Genomic DNA, 18800 nt, shown 5'->3' with positions numbered 1-18800 from the left:
ATGATATACTATTTTATCATCACCTTGACCAAAAAATGCTAATGAAAATAACCAAACATTCCTTCAGGACAGGGTTGCCCACACCTGCTGTCAAAAGAATGAGACACGAGAGAGCCCTGTCGGTCGTTTAAGCTGGCTAGCCTTGCAGCAAATAAAAACAAAACATAAAAACCTGAGAGGAACTGAATATCTTATTTAATAATAAATTAAAGTTCAACGGTGTGCATAAATTGCATATGTATACATAATGGTGATTTAGCAGCTATGTCTACCAAATATCTTTCAGTTTGGGGTGTTGCACACATTTATTTACAACGATCGGCTAATTTACAGGATTTACAAAATTTCTCTATTTACATCATGACAAAAAAAAAGATACAAGATATGTACAGAAAACTAATATGACCACAAATACAAAGGACAGAACATGTAACGGTAAATGGCAAAATAAATGCAGCAACATACGAATAAGTCACAATCCCTTGTTCCCTAAAAAAATAAATTATAACACTAAAGCCAAGACAAACATCTCCCCTTATGATGGCACATATCAAATAATTAATGATACATACATCAAATCAAAAACAGCAACAGATACAAATCCCAAACGAGGATTATATATAAAAATCTCTACTGTATGTTGCTTATAAAAATATCTCTTTTACGATGCAAGATACAGTATGCGGTAGAAACACCCCAATTAGCCACCTTAGTTACATTTGCAATCTCACCAGATCATAAACGTTGCCTTTTCATACTGGTTCAGACCGACACCGCCAAGGGAGGTAATAAAAGTGCGAATTGTGGTTGTACTTGGCGGCGTCATTAAGATTGCACTCGATCACATGGAGCCGAATCAAATTGTGCAGCCGGCCAATTGTCAACAGTTCAAGTACCGTGTCACATCAGGGGGTGTAGCTAAAGGCGTGAGTGCTTAAGTGCAATGTGCATTGTGTGCGCATACTTTTCTCCATTAAGGGGAAATTGTAATCTTGGTGGAACATGACAGATGAGGTCGGTGCAGTCCGTATTTGAAATGTAGCGCCAAAATCACAAGAGCAATGGTGGGCTAGGGCCACGCTCCTTATATGCATTTATTCATGCAAAAAGAGCCAACAGCCAGCAAGCACTATGAGCTCAAGTGGACTCAGTCTGATGCTTCTGAAGTTGTCAGTCACATCTTTCTCGGCTTGTTGTTACTGCAGGGACATTCCTCGCGGTTGTTCTTCAGGACCACTGAAGCACTGCTGCTTGGTTCTGGTAACAGGGTCCGGCTCCATCCTTGAGGCATGCGGGCCATGTGCACATCAAGAGTCGCTTTGGCTGAGGAGGGGGATGGGACGGTCACATGACACGGCGCGGCCACAAATTATTGTCAGCCAACCGCTGAAACGGCGCGGGCAACAATGCCGGAGTGAATTCAGAGTCCTCACCCTTGCTCGTCTTCATCGATTTCCCTCAGTCTGCTGCGAGCGTTCTCTGTGTTCAGCGCTGGAAGGAAAACAAATCGACTCATTTTCCAAATGTTGTGTTTCCACGTGACATTCTGTCTGTTAATTGGAAGCTAAGGTACATACAGGTGATCGTTGTGAAGGGGACTGGAGTTTTTACTCTGCTTTGATTTCTTAAGTAACATACAAAAAACACACACACACACACACACACACACACATTCTGAATCATTTGCTGTGCACCAGAACACCTCACTCCTACAAAACATGTGTTTTGATATCCATACTTGACAATTGAAAAAGAAATTGCCCGAGTAGTTTATAAATATGATTATATGTGCATGTTGGGCATTTATTTGGAAACGTGTTTGATTTTGAAAGGCAAGTACACGCACAAGCATTCGTTTTTGAAGCAAGAAAAACCATAGCATGTTGTAATAAGATGTTTCATCTCTATCATTTTTTTGTGATACGTGATTAAATAGAATGTAAAGAATGGTTTGTGCATCATAATTTAATGTGACCGTGCTAGTCCTCGTGGTGTGCACGCGCCCGCCACTTGGGGGCAGTATAATACAGAGATACAGCATACATAGATATGTCAAACCAAAGCTTGAAAATCTGGCTGCTGCTGTTTATTATTATTATTATTATTATTATTATTTATTTATTTATTTTTGCAAAGGATAATGAATTTCAAGCTGAGCAGACCTTCTTAAGACAAAGCTATGGAAGTCTGTTTTTAGTAAACTTTAACTGTGAGCTTGAATGAGCTCTCTTTTCGAAAAAAAATGTTCACGATATGCTCAAGTGAGCCAAGGCAGCTCCCATCACCTACTGTAAGCCCCGCCCTACCTCAACCCAGTGATTTCATTCAACATGATATAAAACGCAGGGTAATTCGTCGTCATTTGCGTACTCACAGGAGTTTGCGTAAATTGTGGGAAAAAAAATACAATGTGTCTCCATTAAAAAAAGCATGAGGGCACATGTCTGTACATGTGGACAAAAGGCCAATGTCTGTGTTGGTGTCATAGGCAAAAGAACAGGAAGAATACATACACATGTGAAGAAGACTTAACCTTTTCCATAACTTGGTACAGCTGATATTTTCAAAAGAAACACCATGAGTCATGAAATAACAACATCTAATTAAAAAAAAAAAACCCCCACAAAAGAAAGTGTTTCACACAAATGGCGATGAGCGTCTTTACGAACCTTGGACAGGTAATCCTCCACATTGCTGCTCGATCCTTCAGCCACAGGGCTGAGGATTCTGGAGTTGCGCATCCTGTATGGCGCCGCCATCGTGGTGGAGGTAGAAGCCGCGGGGCCGGCGATCCCCGGGATTGCTGACGACACGAGAGACTTGCAGCGCTCGCTGAGCAATTTGGAATTGGCTTCTGTGAGCCGGTTGTTACTCCTGCAGACACGAAACAAGCATTTTTGCCTCCACTGAGAAGACTGACAATGTGTTCACAATTGGGAGTACTGTCCGGATAGAAACACGGTGCTGATATTTGGTCCGTTTACAATGTAATGAATGAGAGAGAGAGAGAGAGAGAGAGAGAGAGAGAGAGAGAGATACAGTGTGTGTGTATATGTGTGTGTGTGTGTGTGTGTGTGTGTGTGTGTGTATATATATATATATATTTTTTTTTTTTTTTTTTTTTTTTGGGGGGGGGCTCGCGACCTTTGTGAAGATAAAGCGGATCAGGTAATGGATGGATGGATGTTGTTTGCATTTTAGAGGTTACTGTCCTATGTCCCAGTAGTAGCCCAACATATGCAGCTTTTTTGGATGGATTGTTCACTCGTTGCCTTCTCATGAAATGAGTTGCGTTGCGCTCACGGCCGTCACAAAGCGCACGCATCTCAAGTTGCTTTTAAACCGAGCCGAGCGCATTCGTTTTGCTCAAATTCGAGCGCCGCCTTCAAACCTTTTGAGGTCGTTACTGAGGGACTTGCGCAGCCACTGCTCTTCTCTGTGCATCTGCCTGTAGCGCTTCAGCTCTTTGTGTATGGCGTCTCTCTGGGCGACGGTGTCGTGTTGGATGCTTCGCGCTCGTTTCAGTTCGCCCTCCAGTTCTTGGATTTTGGCGCGCAGGCTGACTTCGGTGGTGGTTTTTATCTGGTCTTGTGCCTCCTGCGTCGCTGCCTGGGACTGGGAGAGCAAAGCCAACAAACGCTGACGACACCGTCGTCTTGTTTTGCTTTTTGTCATCATTTCGGTGTTATTGTACCTGCAAGAATAGGTTGACCTCGTGGATTTTCTTCTGTATTTCCTGTCGGGCCTTCTCCTCGATTTCACGGCGGTACTGTTCCACGTGCCTGTGCTCCACCGTGTTTGTCTCCACTCTGCGTCTCAGGCTCTGCACCTCGTCCTCCAACTGCTTCTTATTCTTCTCCAGAAGGTTGCGGAAGGACGTTTGCCTCTTCAGCTCGGCTTGCAGCTCATTCACCTGGTCGCGTTCGGCGTGAAACAAAATAGAAATTATGAGGCACTGGTGCACTGTCGATGTTTAAAGCGGCGCAATCAATTGGTCGACAAACCTTTTCTCTCTCTATTTCGCTTGCTTGGTGATCACGCAATTTCCTCTTTGCACCCTTAAGTACCCCTCGTTGCCTTAACGCAGTCAAAACAAATAAGAACATGCTGTTGACAAGCAGTACATGGTTCAAAAAGAAGAAAAAGAAATCATCTCGTCAACGCCTAACTAAAATTTTTTAGAGGTTTCCAAAACATGGGCCCAGGGGTCCAAATTGTAGAAGGGAAACAAATAGAAAGCTTTGCTCTGCGCATCACGTAAAATCACCCCACTTATTGTCAGGAGGAAATAAATAAATACATTCATGAAACCGTAAAGGAAAAAAATCACGTAATTTTTTTTTTTTAATGCAATACGGCCGTGTTTGGACATTATCCGGGCCCTTCAGGCACTGCGAAGTCATTTTTGGTTGACAGCAGATGACAAAATGTCCGCCCCGAGGTGGATTTTGCTCCTCCATTCGTTTGACACAAATCAATTCGATCAGAATGTCGTGTTTATGCCGGACTGAACATCCATCCATCTTCCGAATCGCTTTATCCTCACGAGGGTCGCGGGCGGTGCTGAAGCCAATCTCAGCTGTCTTTGGGCAGCACCCCGAATTGGTCGCCAGCCAATCGCAGGGCACACAGAGATGAAGAACCATCCGCGCTCACAGTCACACCTAGGGACAATTTTGAGTGTCCAATCAGCCCGCCATGCTTGTTTTTGGAATGTGGGAGGAAACCGGAGTACCCGGAGAAAACCCACGCAGATACGGGGAGAATACGCAAACTCCACACAGGGAAGCCGGAGCTGGAATTGACCCCGCCGGGCCGCCCATATGACAAACCGCTCACGCTAATGTGAGTCTTCTATGTAACGTAGCAATATAAATTGGATTTGCTTTTTCCCAAATGTGTGTGTGTGTGTGTGTGTGTGTGTGGGGTGTACTTTGATATGACATTATAAAAAGAGAACAAAAGATGCTCGGCAAAGTACCTGTGGATAACCTCGTCCCGCTGTTTGACCGAGATTTTGGTGGAGGCCAGTTCAGATGCTGTCTCCTTGTATTTCTGAGTAGTAACGCCGAGTTGTTGCTCTTTTTCATCCAGACGACTCCTGAGATTGGTCGCCAGTTTCTCAGCGTGATTATAGTGGGATTCCCTTTCCTCCAACTGCACGGCATAGCAGCGCAAGGCTCGTCAGCAAAATAACATACGGCGTTTTTATGACTGTACTCTTGTTGAATCTTGTGTATGTCATTTTCAGGAACACAAGCAGTGCCAGGAAAAAAAAAAAAAAACAAGAGAAAAACACGATGGGAGAGTTCACTTTTGGGTACCTTTCTTTTCAGCCGGTCCACTTCTTTGTAGAGTCGAGCTTTCTCTTCCTCCGATTCATTGCGATATCGCTCGTGGAGTTCGAGAGAGGCTTCACACTTTGAGAGCTTCATCAATGAGTCCGCAAAGTCGGCCTGCAACTGCTTCAGACTAGCCTGGAGCAGCACAAAACGCAGAGACGTTTAGACGGGGGGGGGGGGGGGGGGGGGGATCGCCAAAGTCTAAAATCATTTGACTGTACCTCTTTGTCATTTTTCTCCTCCTGTAATTGGTGGATATGTTCTCGAAGTTCAGCGGCCTTGGTCGCGAGATCCTGATTCCTGTCCTGCACGAGTTGTACTCTGTCTTCACAGTCTGAGCGAAGCTTGGTCAAAATTTCGGTGAAACACTTTTGGGCGTCTGACACGGCGATCTCCTTTGCAACGCACTGTTTTTGGGCCTCCTCCAGCTTTTGCCGCAGCATGATGCCTTCGCTCTGGGACTGGCCGAGGAGCTCCTGAGTGGCCTCTTGGCGCGCTCCGGCCCAGCTGACGAGATCCTTCTCGGTCTGCAGAAGCGCTTCCAGCTCTTTGACGCGTGCGTTTATCTGGTCGATTTCACGCTGCAGGGTGGCGATCTGCGCATTTTTCTCCGTCAGCTGCACCTCCACTCGATGGATTTCGTTCTCCATCGAGTTGCCATGTGACTTGGACTTGGACAGCTTCTGGGATAGTTTGGTGAACGCTTCTCGTTGATTGGCCATCTCACCTGTAGAGAGCATTCGGTTGGTCAAGTCAAATGATTGGGACTTGCCCTTTTGCTGTTTAGCCTGATGCGACAAAACACGTGAACGAGCTCGCTGGCCGTCAAGACGCGTAGATGACGATAAGAATTCAGTAAGACTACCGTTCATACTCACACCAACAACATTTTACTCTTCGATAAGCCTAACAAGCATGTTTTCGATTGTGGGGGAGTGGGGGGGGGGGGGGGGGGTGTGCCTGGAGAAAATCCACACGAGCACTTGGGAGAAAATACAAACGCTACACGGGGGCGGGGCCCGAGCTGAAACACTGACCGAGAACCTCTCAGTCATAGGCGGACGAATTAATGACTACGTTGCTGTGCTGCCACCATCGAATCAAAAATAGGAAAAAGAAAAGTCCAACAGCCCCCCCGCCGCTACTAACTTGCAAGTTTGTCTTTGAGCCGCTGCTGTTCTTCCCTCTCTTGGAGTAGAGCTTTGTCCATTTCCACCCGAAGTTGCTCGGCCTCTGCCAGGCGGCTGCGGACGGCCTGAGCCTCGCCTTCCAATACGCTATGAGCTTGATACTGAGCCTCCAGTCGGGCATTCGCGAGGGTCACTTCACACTTCAATCCCGTAATCATGTTGTTCCACTCCAAGACACTTTGGGCCTGGTTGTCGCTTGTGAGTCGGAGATCTTGGCGAAGTTCTTCAAGCTGCTCCTTGAGGGCTTCGTTCTCTTCAATGAGGTCCCTTTGTTTGGTGCTGCTGTGCGCCTGGGACACCTCAAGTTCTGACCGCAGATGCTCCTGAAAGATTAAGGGTGGCAAATTAGGCTTCAAAATTTAGGTCGAGATACTTTGCGCACGAAAAAAACCCCAAACAAAACAAAATATTTTTGTGCACTTGATCTGCAATATTCAAACTACTCCCAAGCAGAAAACATTCAAAAAGGCTTGAGAAATACCGCGTTATGTTTGGTTCTCTTGTAGTCCTCTTCCATGGTCTGTTGCTTGCAGTCCTGACTCTTGAGCTTTTGCTGCAACTGCGCATTTGTGCAGCGTTCCTGAGACAACTGCACGTTGGCCTGTCGGAGGTCCTCTTCAAGCTGGGGAACAGGAAACGCAAGGCACAAGGGCAAAAGGTCAAATCATTTCCAAATCCACAACAGCGTACGGACAATTCCAAAATCACTGCCGCCGTTCTTTCTCACCTTGGTATTGTTGAGTTGGGACATCCTGATGGTATTAAGCCAATCTTCCTGCTGCTGTTTCGATGACGATCTGTTCATGTTGACCGGAAAAAAAAAAAAAAAAAAAAAAGCTCAGCACAGCCCAAAGACTTTGTCAGCGACGAGTGCTTCAAGAAGAAAAAAAAAAAGGTTTTACCTGAGGTTTGCGAGCTCCGTTTCCATTTGCATGCGTTTGTGCTCCATGACACATTGATCATCTTTAACCTCCTCCATTTTGGTCTTTAATTGTGCCTTCTCCTCTTTTAGTTTGGTCACCTTGACCGCACAGCCATGATGGTCTTTCGGCTTCAGAATGGGGTGCTTGTTTTGTTGGCCTACAATGTCCTCCAGCTTCACCCTAAATTGGTTATCTGGTGGAAAAAAAAAAAAAAGTTTACATGAGGAAGTCTACAGCCTATAAAGCAGGTTGATACATAGGTATTCTTTAAAAGTTTTAAAACATTCTTTTCATATTGTTTGGTATTGTAACAAGGGCTAATTGAAGGTGTTGAGGGATAAAGGACATGTGTGGGACGGTGGGGCGGATCACCTTCCTCAAGAGTCCCATCTGATGAGGACGTAATCTCATCAAGCTCCTCGGAGATCTCCATTTCGTCGATGCGCTGAAGATACGAACTGTTAGCTCAACTCACATTTTCCCGCACTGAATTTCACTTTTAAAACTGACGACAAGTGAAAAGACATCCCATTCGTTTTGTTTACCTGTTTTTTCAGCTTCTGCTTGGGGTGCGACCTGTTGCCAACAAACAGAAAGTTCTTGTTAGAAAGGTGTATCGGTTTATCCCAGTCAAGTTGACTTCAGTCGGCATCTACCACAAACACGAACCCTACGGCGGAAGCTCCAAAATTAAACGCCGCAAAAGTCAACAATTTGGCAGTTCGATCAAAACTGTCCTTAAAAGTCAAACAAAACTTTGATGATTCGTGATATTACCATACATACTTATAAAATTCTATTCGGCGATGTACAGCTTTGCAAAGGTTTACGATGCCAGCAGTTATAGCTCGGAAAGAAGCGCCTCTGCATTATTTCCGATGCAATGAAAAGATGAACAGTAAACAAGCGTCGCACGACATTGTGTTCAACTTTGAAGGTTCCTCACTATTCTTACCATTGTCTTATTTAAAAAAATATAAAACTCTATGCATATACTTTTAACGGGCACTCTCGACAACTTGGATAAGACTCAAGAAGAACACTATTGTGCATCCGCGCCAAAAGGGTACGACGATAAACACGGAGATGCCGCAACCGGTATCTACCTTCCTTCATCATCCGACCCATCGCTTAAAGTGTCATCGTTCACAACGAGATCTCGGCTGCTCGGAACGACTCTGGTGGAGTGAGCCTTGCTAACTACTTCCAGTTGTGAGATCCTCTCTGCCGTCTGCTCTTCAGGTCTGTCCGCAATGGAGAACCGCTGTGGCAGGGGCGATAACCCCAGTGGTCTGCTACGGAAACACAAAGCAAACTGTAAGATCCGTTCGACGCACCCTTGAGCCCAACTCCCGAGCAGAAAACTGCTCATTAATTCTGTGAGTGCATTTTTTTGTCCGGATCTGGAAAAAAATATATATGTATTTTATAATCTGATTAAAATACATCCTCATTTGAGTTGCGGGTGAGTTGGAGACTATCCAAGCTGACATCAGGTGAGATCTCGATTGGGCAAACCTATAAACAAATTAGTCTCCAATGAACCTAATGTATGTTTTTGCTATGTGGGAAGGAATCCGCAGAATCCAGAGACCCCACGCAAGGAAGGCCAGAAATTCGAGACCCCGAACCTCAGAACTGTGAGACAGACATGCCAACCGCTAGGTCACCGTGCTGCCCTGTCCTTTTAATTTCTCAATGGCATTTCATTTTTGCTCCAATGCCAGATTCATTTTACTCGTATTTATTATTCTTTCATCTTCCATTCATCTTCGAGAGCGCTCAGCCACATTCAGGTTACGTGTGTGCTGGAGCAAACCATTGTAATTTAAGTCCCTGTCAAGTGAGAATAAATGTCTTCTACAGTAGAAACACCCGAGAGAAAATTCCAATGATTAAGTCAAAATCGTTTCACCGAAAGCCTCCGGAGGCTGGAATATTTGCCACTGGGATATCACAAGGCGTTTTTTCAGCCGGCGACAACAATGAGCGTTAAAGCGGCCACGCCCCCGTCAAATCAAAAGACTTGTGGTAGGGCTTGGTCTGCAAATAGCTGCTCCAAATTGTCCACAAGTGTGAATGTGCGACTGAATGGATGTTTTGCCTAACTGTGACTTGTGACTTGACTGGTGACCCATCCAGGGTGCACCCTGACCTCTCACCTGCGGTCAGATGGATTAGGCTCCAGCTCACCTGTGACCCTAATGATGATAAGAACTAAAGGACTGATTATTAGGAGCAGTTAGTGGTAGTATGTACAGTGCTACCTTGACTTAATACTTACAAGTTTTCAGTTTTAAAACGTTACGCGGTCCTTTTTTAGCTTTGCATTATGAGCACGATTCAGACACGACTCAGCAAAAAAAAAAAAAAAAATTAACTCATTCACTCCCAAAGACGTTTTTAAACGTCTTTTCAGACTTGGTCTAGAATTGGTTGGTTCTGAATGAGTTAAGGGACTGTAATGCTGTCACGTGGGCCCGTTTTCCATCATCCATGCTCCCCACCGGAACAGCCTTGCTTAGTCCTGAGTGTTAGGTTTTCCATCTCGTTTTCAGTGACATGCGGTTATACTGGAATCGGTTCTCGGAACCTGCGGCCGTGGCACCACATATCTTGGCATTTCTTACAGTAAGTGATGAGCCAATGAACTCCGCTGCCATTTCCTGGTTTTAAACCATTGAGACAGAGTTGGCCGGCACGTCATAACAATACAGTATATACAGTACATATAATTGTATTTTACAACAATGCGCAACCATGTTTACAATTTCATATGTTCTAATGGGTGAAATAGAGAAGCTTGGGCTAAAAAATTTCAAGAGCGTGCAAAATGCTTGCCGAGCCCCTTCCACTTAAATGAGGTCTCTAGCCACAGCTAGGAGCCTTGCCGCTCAGCCGGCCCCCGCCTTTGGGTTTTAGACACCAGAGAATGAGGTCGGCAAGCCGTTGACTTGGAGAGGCGGTCAAATGAATGATTGAACTTTCAATTTAGTACGAATGTGCATCAGTCGCGAGCTTTGTGTGCCACTAGAAAAATCCCAATTGCACTATTTCATCCATGGTACATACGAATAAAGAAATTATCAAATATGGTTACATATTATTGTAAAACACAATATATGTGCACTGTATTTGGGTATCAACGGTGGTTGGCCGGCTGCGTCCCGCTGGCTTAAACCCAGAATTGGATTTTTGTCTATAAGTAAAAGCTTCTGTGCAATTGATGAGCTGTACTTTAAGCTATTTACTTGTTAAAAACAATACAAATGTTATTACCAACATGTTCTAATTCCAGGTTCCGACCAAACACGAAATATCGCGTCATACGTTCTTTTGTTCGTGAGGTAACTACACCGAGGTTGCTTTGAGTAGAGAAAATGAGGTGAGAACATTGCTCGTCAATCTGGTGACTCGTGGTTGGGTTAGCTTCTAATTGCTATCTTGGTTGAAAATCCAACAGCTATAACGAGGTCAATCTACTCACCATATACGTCAGGAGTCACCTACGTGCTGGCCGTGGGCATCGGGTAGCCCCCAAAGCACAGATCAACAAATGCGTTAATTTCACCTTGCTTACAATATATAAAACAACTTTCTTACATTCCCTTCTGTTTTTAAAAATAAATTCATTGCGTGTTTTGGGGGGGGGGGTGGTGACGGATTAAAGGTCTCTAGATTCATTTCAATGGAGAAAACTGATTTAATGGAAGATTGAAATGAGTTACGGGCTTGGTCACGAAAAATCATGAAGTTATAAGTCAAGGTAGCAGTGTACTACATTATGGCAGCAAGTTGGTGTGTCGGCCATTTTTTTTTTTTTAATGTGAAACTGCCAACTATATATCAGAGGGTTGCAAGTGGACGAACTGTTGCACATATGCGCGATTAAAACCACTGTGGCTAAATGGGAGTTGTGCATACCTTGCTGCCTGCTTCCTTGAATGCAAAGAGGCGTCAGCTTGACTTGACATTTCTTTGCTTCTCAATGAACTGCCTTTGCGGCTCATCGAACTCTCCGTTTTCTCACTTGCATGTCCTCCGGATCGTCTTCCACCAAGGTCGCTAATATTCTGATTTTTCATTGAAACAATCGGAGCAGGCTCTTTGGTAACCTGAAAAGACCACTGCAAGAGGAGTTCGTCAAGGTCAGCCATCGGGTTACTTGAGTCTTTTTCAACGTCACCCGTTTACATTTGCTTTGCTTAACCTTACAAGTTACCATTGCTACCAATGTGTCAAGCTACTCAACATTTGTGTTTACATAGGCGAGGTTGGAAACAAAGTTGGCCATTTACCCAAATGAGAACATGGTCTTCTTGTGGTGCTCCCTCAAAAAGATAATGCTAAATATCTTTTTGTTTAAATAGAAGATTGAAGCACGCCTGCTTGCTTTGGCGGAATTATATTACATTGAGTATCGAAGAGAGCTCAAAAAAATTTCCTCGAGCGATTTTAATAGACATTCTATCCCCTGCGCATAAATAGAGCAGACTTTTCAATACATTACAACTTGATCATCACACAGGTTGAACACAGATGTACTGGCTGACACGGACGGACGGGTGGGTTCCACACATAATAAATCCCATTTGTATGATTTATGACAGTCAGCCTAATATTTACATGTTTGCTGTTTTTCCCCAATTGCGAATGCCATAACCTTTCACACTTCTACTTAGAGGATTTGATGTGCTTTAAGTGATAGGGGACACTAACAACTTTAGAGATCTGATATAAAGCGTTGACATCATCTTAATGATGTCACTGCCCCCCCCCCCGCCCCCCACGACACCAACGCCCCCAAGCCCGGGGGACACACCATGTTGCTTCTTAAGAGGAGACTTATACAGGAAATATACTGCATATCAGAAATTACCTCCGTATTTCTCCCCTTTGGTTTACTGCCTGCTTCCTTGTCAGATTGCAAATGACTTCTGATGTCTCTTGACATTCTTGAGGTACCAGGAGAGCCTGAGAAGAGAACGTGCTTACAAAGAGAACGGGACTCGAGTGTGCGAGTCAACCTGTTGACAAATACTCCGTGAGTCTTCTTACCTGGCCCGGGGAATTCTTTACAATGCCGATCTTCGGGTTTGGGCTTAAAGCACGATACAAATATAACATCTTGGTCGTAATCAGCTCCTTAAGAGTAGAAATGACCAAATTAGTAAAATCATGTGAAGAAAATGTTTATACTCATGCGGTGGTGCCTCGAGATGCTCCTATCTTTAATCATCTTTCCTCATTGAAATGAATGGGAATAAACCGTTCTATCCCTATTTCCTCCTGAAATAAAACTAGTAACGTGTTTGTTTGTTTTTTTAAATAAGGAAAGCAGCACTTTTGAGAACAAAATTATAAAATAATGAAAAATAATTCAAGGACTGAAAGTTCAGGTTTTAAGGCATCCATTCGATTAATTCGGCGGGCTCTTCTGGTGTGCATGCCTTGGCCAGCAGGGGGCAGGACAATACGGTCATATAGACACAAACGAAGCGTCACTATTACTCTCAATAACTCTATTACGTTGAAAGCACATTAGCCGTTTTTGTCAGAGGATCAAGAATATACGCCTGTAAGTATTGTAATTTTTTTCTCTAAATGTGGGCAACTGGTTATCCACCTAACAGGTCAGAGATTGAAAAACATGCACGGTAGGTTAATTGACTTAACTTGTCTGTAGGTGTTGAAGGTGAGTGAGAAAATTTGTTTGTCTACATGTGCTTTGCGATTGGGGTAAGGATAAGCGGTATGGAGAATGAGGGGTTCAATGTGTTGCTCCACCATTTTTTGTTCAAATATCTGTTGCTTGAAGAGTTAATGCACCGCAACTACTGATGCTAGTTGTTAGCCCATCTGGCCGCTCTCATTACGTGCGCGCATTAAGCTAGGAGGGCAAAGTGTGCTTGTTTGAAATACACAAATTGTGATTCTCCTTACTTTCAGTTTAGTTGGACAGTCAACGTCAACTGGGAGGAAGATGAAACAGTTTGAATGGCACTTTTTCAAGAAACGATCCGCAAAAATCGGCCCCTATCTAGAAAAGGTCGTATTCCGGGGTCACGCATATCTCAAGGCACCACTGTATTGAGAAATATATACTGTACAAAGGATGCTGGATACTCTCATGACAAACCCTTATAGGAAAAACGTCCCATATCATGTAAAACAAGTCTAAAACGTGATAGAAAGACAAAGGCCTGTCTGGAACTTACTTTCACTCTCCGGAAGTGTCTTCTTTGAATGAGGTCTGGGTCGTGGGCTCAAGTGTACGGCCTCTGACATACTCCTGCCAGATGCTTTTGGCTGCACCTCCACCTCCCTCACCTCCGCGGAGGACGTGGAACATTCTGGGAATTCCTCCGATATCTGAGAGGCCACTGAACCTTCTGGCAGAGTTCTCTTACTGACGTTGCTGGTTTTATCCCAGTCTGATGCAATGGCAACGACAGCAAGGCGTCATATAACGAAGACCTCAAGATAACGACAGCCATGACTCCTCGCTTTTTTTTGTTCAACTCACTATTCAAAATTCATAGCTTTATTTTTACTTTGAATACCGCGACACTGTCTTTCACTGCAATAAAGTGCAAACACTTACGGGTACTTTATACAAGACGAGTGAACCTCACCTGAACCAGGTTCTTCCGTGTCTGTCAGAAAAGCAAAGGGATGTTAAGGACAATCTTGCCATGCCTTAGCTATTGATCGCTAACTTGAATACTGTTGAGTAGGGTTACTCCACTTACCAAATTTTGTGTTTTTTTCTTTTTCCAATTGGGTCAAAAACTTGATTAGTTGGCTCATGTCACTCTGGTTACAAACATTTATTTTTTTTTTAATGAAAACGAGAATCACTAAATTCATACGGCATTCTTCTAATTAGGCCTACCTCTTTACGCTTTGGATCCTCTTTGTGTGCACCGGCGGAATACACGCGGTCAACATTTACAGCTGCGGGAGTGGACAGAAAAAATGTTTTTGTTCAAAATGATATGCACAGGGTTGCATTTAACCTTGTCGCCTTGTCAGGTCCCATTGCACCTTGAGGGACAACAATAGTGAAGGGTGGAGCAAAGCTGCACCGTACGGTCAGCCATTTCCAATTCTCATTCAGACTAGAATACATCAACACAAGAAGGACGCTTTAATTAGCGAACCTTTACTCAATAACTTAAAATACAATGGATGCATAAATCAAAAGTGTTTACCATCTTTGCTCGAGGCACGTTCCAGGGATTTTGACCTTTTTTTACTTGGACTTGGCGGGACCTGCAAGGCGGCATGTTTCCTCCTATGCTCCATGATAAGGACGCTACAACTAGAGGACAGTCAAGAGAATGGAAACGTCAGCATGCCTCTGTGATGACGACAGGTGAGAACAAAGAAGCTCAACTTACGTATCGTGGTATTCCAACTCGGCGTAGTCCTCCGCTGATTGCCCTTTGCTGTCCTTCAATTCAACATTGGCCCTAAACTTTAAGAGCAGTCGCACCATGTCGAAGTATCCGTTGCCCGCAGCTATCATTAACGGTGACCTGGAGGTTTTGTGGACAGTGCACAAACAAAGCCGCTTAACAAGAGGTGAATTTAAATGTACAAGAAGGGTGTCACTGTTTTTGTTATCCGACCTCCGATGTCTGTCCAAAATATTAACATTGGCACCTTTCTTCAACAGAAACTCTGCCACTTCTACTTGGTCCTCTTGGACTGCCACAGTCAGGGGTGAAACGCCTTCCTGAAAATAAGCATCAGAATTCAAGTTACATGTAACAACCAATGGGGGGAATGCAAGTAAAGCGGAACAAGGCAAAAAAAAAACAAAAAAAAACAAACATGTTGCCAACTTTTCACCGCACACCAAATATCATCTGATGCACTGCAATGGAAAAACTGCAACCCTTCATAGGAGTATAAGGGTCCACATACAATGTGTGCTGTTACTGCATTTTTAACTGCAAAAACATAGTTGTCAAAAAAACTAGCACAGAAAATGGGCAACGGTAAAAGAGGCTATTAGAATATAAAAATGGCGCATGTTTGTTGCGCAATTAGAGCAAGCTAGCTTGGTCGATAATTTGGTAAAAACATTGACCTTTACGACAACTGACCAATCGGTTTGTAGAAAAATACAAACTGACTATATGAATATAGTTTTTTTTCTGAGTGACAGTATGAAATTATGAATATAATTGAGCACTACTGTAAAACAACAGTATCGGTATTTGACGATGCCGTGGATAGGGCTCACCGTTAAAACATGGAGAAAAATGAATCGTGCCAGCACATGTATTTTTTTATTGGCTGTTACATCTGCAACGTCAATTTAAATTTTACATGGTGGGCCACTCATGAAAACTAGTTGTACAAAGCCTGCATACTGCGCAACAGTTCAGTGAGTTAAGGCGTGTTGATGTCAGACAAGTGGTAGATAATCACCAGATTTTTGATGTTGATGTCAGCGCCATGCTTCACGAGCAAGATGACGGTGGACATCAACGGGATGCTTGAGGCCAGATGTAAAGCCGTGTTACCGTCTGTGTCCACCAGGTTGGGGTCGGCTTTGTTTTCCAGTAGAATGTTGGCGCAGAGATCATGCTGTTCTTGCACTGCCTGATTAAATAGAACAGATGACAGATTAGGAGAAAAAAAATAAAACATCAATGAACGAAATGGGTTCCAAGTGTGTAGATGTCCAAGCTTACCTTAATTAAAGCAGACTTATTTTGATTGTCACATAAATTGACCTGGGCTTTTTTCTCCATGAGGAATCTCACCACCTCGACATTTCCGCGGGCACAAGCAAGGTGAAGTGCTGTTCTATAACATGACATATTACTTTTCAATATTTCTTTTTTTGTAAAACTATAATATCTCAAATATGAAAGTGAGCATATTTGAATTCAAAATGTACACTTGAGAGATCTATTGAAATTGCTTACTGGCATTTAAATATTAAAATAGGTCTATGGCAATTTATCAGTGTTACCTTGGGCATAAGGCACACTACGTCCCGAATTGGTCACCAGTGAGTGACAGGGCACAAAATGACAACCACACTCACTTCATGGGAGTGATCCCACGCTGCCCGCTCAGAAGTCAGGAAAGTGTCCCGCGACACCATCTCATTAAGTTAACTCAATAGAAGACTCTAAATCTCCCATAGATGTGAATGTGAGTAGGTGTTTTGTCTCGCGAATTCGCCCAAGGTCAGCTCGAATAGTAGTTTTAGCTCTCCATGACCCCAATTATGATTGCCACATTTACGTAAGGGAGTCTGAATCTTGAACAGATCATTTCAATTTCCATAAATTAAAATGGGGAAAATGGACTTCATCTGAACCAATTAAATGTTGAATAGCGTTCCGAAGCTGATTGTGTTCGACCAGATCTGGATTTTTAGATATCTGTTAAAACCACCACGTTTCAAGAGATTTGACAGTTTTGGCCTCATTTGACAACATTGAAGATAAGATGGCCAAGTTGTATAGTTAATTCAACAAATACACATTGGGAGCTATGACAAACAGCACACTTGTACCAACACTGACCGGTTTTGCTTGTCAACTTGATTGATATCAACGATTTTGACAAGCTGCTCCAGCTTGACCATGTCACCCTGCCAGGCAGCCTTGTGAAACTTGCCCATCTCATTTTCTCTTATATCACTGGCAGTGGTGACTATGGAGGCGCTGTCAGATGCATCAATTGATGATGTCTTCCTCCTCGGGAACTTGAATATTTTCTTCATCCTTACACAGCAGCAAAGCGATGCTTTGGCACCGCCACGCTCTGCTACTTAACTGCTGTTAAAGGATCACCGGTGGCGGCTCTCATCCCTTAACAAAACAGACAGATTTAGTTCAGACCCAGTGTTACTTTTCAAAGAAGAAAAGCCCATATGATGATATTTGTATGTGGGCTTTCTCCAGTGGTACGTGAAAGAATTCCTGCCTGAGAACCACTTTTGAGCGACAAGAATAAATTAGTTTATGTAAGTTTTCATATCGTTTGACCTCAATTTTCACTAAACTGTTTGAAAACTTAAGAAGCTAGATAGAGAGAAGTTAACCATATGCAATAAGTGAATTCGGGAAGAAAAATGCACAACAACAGTACGACAAATGTCGGAATACATAAAATAGAACTGTAGGCTACAGCATTGATAGCGGGGGAGTTTTCCATGTATGCACTATGCACCTAAATAAATTAATTCCTGTCCCTCTGAGATTATAAACTTGTTTTAAATGTGGACACGTGACGTTTCAAGTTTTGATGCTACAGTGTTAACATTCCAGCTAGCCTACTTGAAAATGTTATCTTTATATATCTTTAGATTCACTTTAGGGGGGGGGGGGGGGGGGCGCGCGCGCTGTCTTGTTTTCGATAACCACTTGGGCCTACGCTGCTGCATTTTATTGTTGGTCTCTATGGTGGTACTTGGAGATCTTAAGTCTGGAGCCCTTTGTATTCTAAAAAGTTTGAGAACCACTCCGCTCATACATCATGTGACGCGTCCCAGCAGTAAAGCTGTCAAATACTTTATTCGCAAACCGGTTTGTAAGGCATAGTGGGACGATAGCTAGATAATTTGCGAATATATCTAATAATTTCCACAAGCCAAAATATATGAATAACAGAGTTAAGAGTGAATACATACCCACACTTTCCTTAAGTGAGCAGGATCGTCGCGATAATGTAACTCTAAACTCGAGCGAGCTGTTGTGACCATTTTCATGATCAACCACAAAAACTTTTTGTGACTTTCTGTGAGGCTTTTTTTTGCAGGTTTTGCAAGAAATCTAAGTAAACAGTCAAGGACGAAAATCTCAGACGCGTCATGATATCATTGATTTCGATGGCTTTATTGTCACACGCGTCTATGCATATAAATTATTAGTTGCCTCTACCGAATGATGTCATTTAAAACGTCAAAGTTTTTTCAAGGGGGGAAAGGAAGTAGACTGCTTTCAATTCACTTCTTAGACAGATATTTAGGTCATTTATTGTCAAAGTAATATGATGGAGAGCAAACACGCGGTGTTGGGGTCTTTTAACGACGGCGTAGTAGAATGTGCTCATTCATTTTGCTCACCCGCCGTGTCGCACGGGTCGACGTGACGAGTCAACTTCGTCGGCTTGGTCAGTTGCCACCACGAGACGGTTCGTTGAGTCATTGCTACCTATGGCGGGCTTGCCTTCACGTCCACTTCTGGAATTGGAGGACGAACATCTTCCGAGTTTCAAATTTTAAGTGTCCATCGTCTTTGCAGAATTTACAGAAGAATTGGGAACATAATTGGTTTACGTTATTATTGAATTGGGTAACCCCAATCATTGGT

The 18800-nt window shown here is 43.5% G+C and overlaps 1 protein-coding gene across 1 annotated transcript; it reads right to left on the bottom strand.

Annotated features, from left to right (window-relative positions):
• Positions 1-285: 285 nt before the first annotated feature.
• LOC147206874 (ankyrin repeat domain-containing protein 26-like) lies at positions 286-17209 on the bottom strand. The gene is made up of 29 exons (XM_086108898.1): positions 17010-17209; positions 16164-16278; positions 15898-16071; positions 15090-15196; positions 14859-14996; positions 14670-14779; positions 14351-14412; positions 14208-14271; positions 14091-14111; positions 13674-13889; positions 12514-12600; positions 12335-12429; positions 11380-11582; positions 8562-8750; positions 8001-8031; positions 7828-7900; positions 7435-7648; positions 7260-7329; positions 7014-7154; positions 6492-6855; positions 5564-6069; positions 5325-5477; positions 4982-5157; positions 4005-4077; positions 3695-3913; positions 3392-3615; positions 2670-2874; positions 1434-1491; positions 286-1323 (listed from the first exon to the last, which is right to left on the bottom strand). The coding sequence occupies exons 1-28, from the start codon at positions 17207-17209 to the stop codon at positions 1486-1488; spliced, it is 4236 nt and encodes a 1411-aa protein (XP_085965024.1). The 3' UTR covers positions 286-1323; positions 1434-1485.
• Between the last annotated feature and the right edge of the window lie 1591 nt (positions 17210-18800).

Source organism: Hippocampus guttulatus, chromosome 4 (assembly GCF_054856545.1).
Source record: "Hippocampus guttulatus isolate MCC_2025c chromosome 4, RoL_Hgut_1.0, whole genome shotgun sequence".
Classification (NCBI taxonomy): domain Eukaryota; kingdom Metazoa; phylum Chordata; class Actinopteri; order Syngnathiformes; family Syngnathidae; genus Hippocampus; species Hippocampus guttulatus.
Note: the sequence above shows the minus strand (reverse complement) of the source record. Positions and strands in the feature narration are given on the sequence as shown.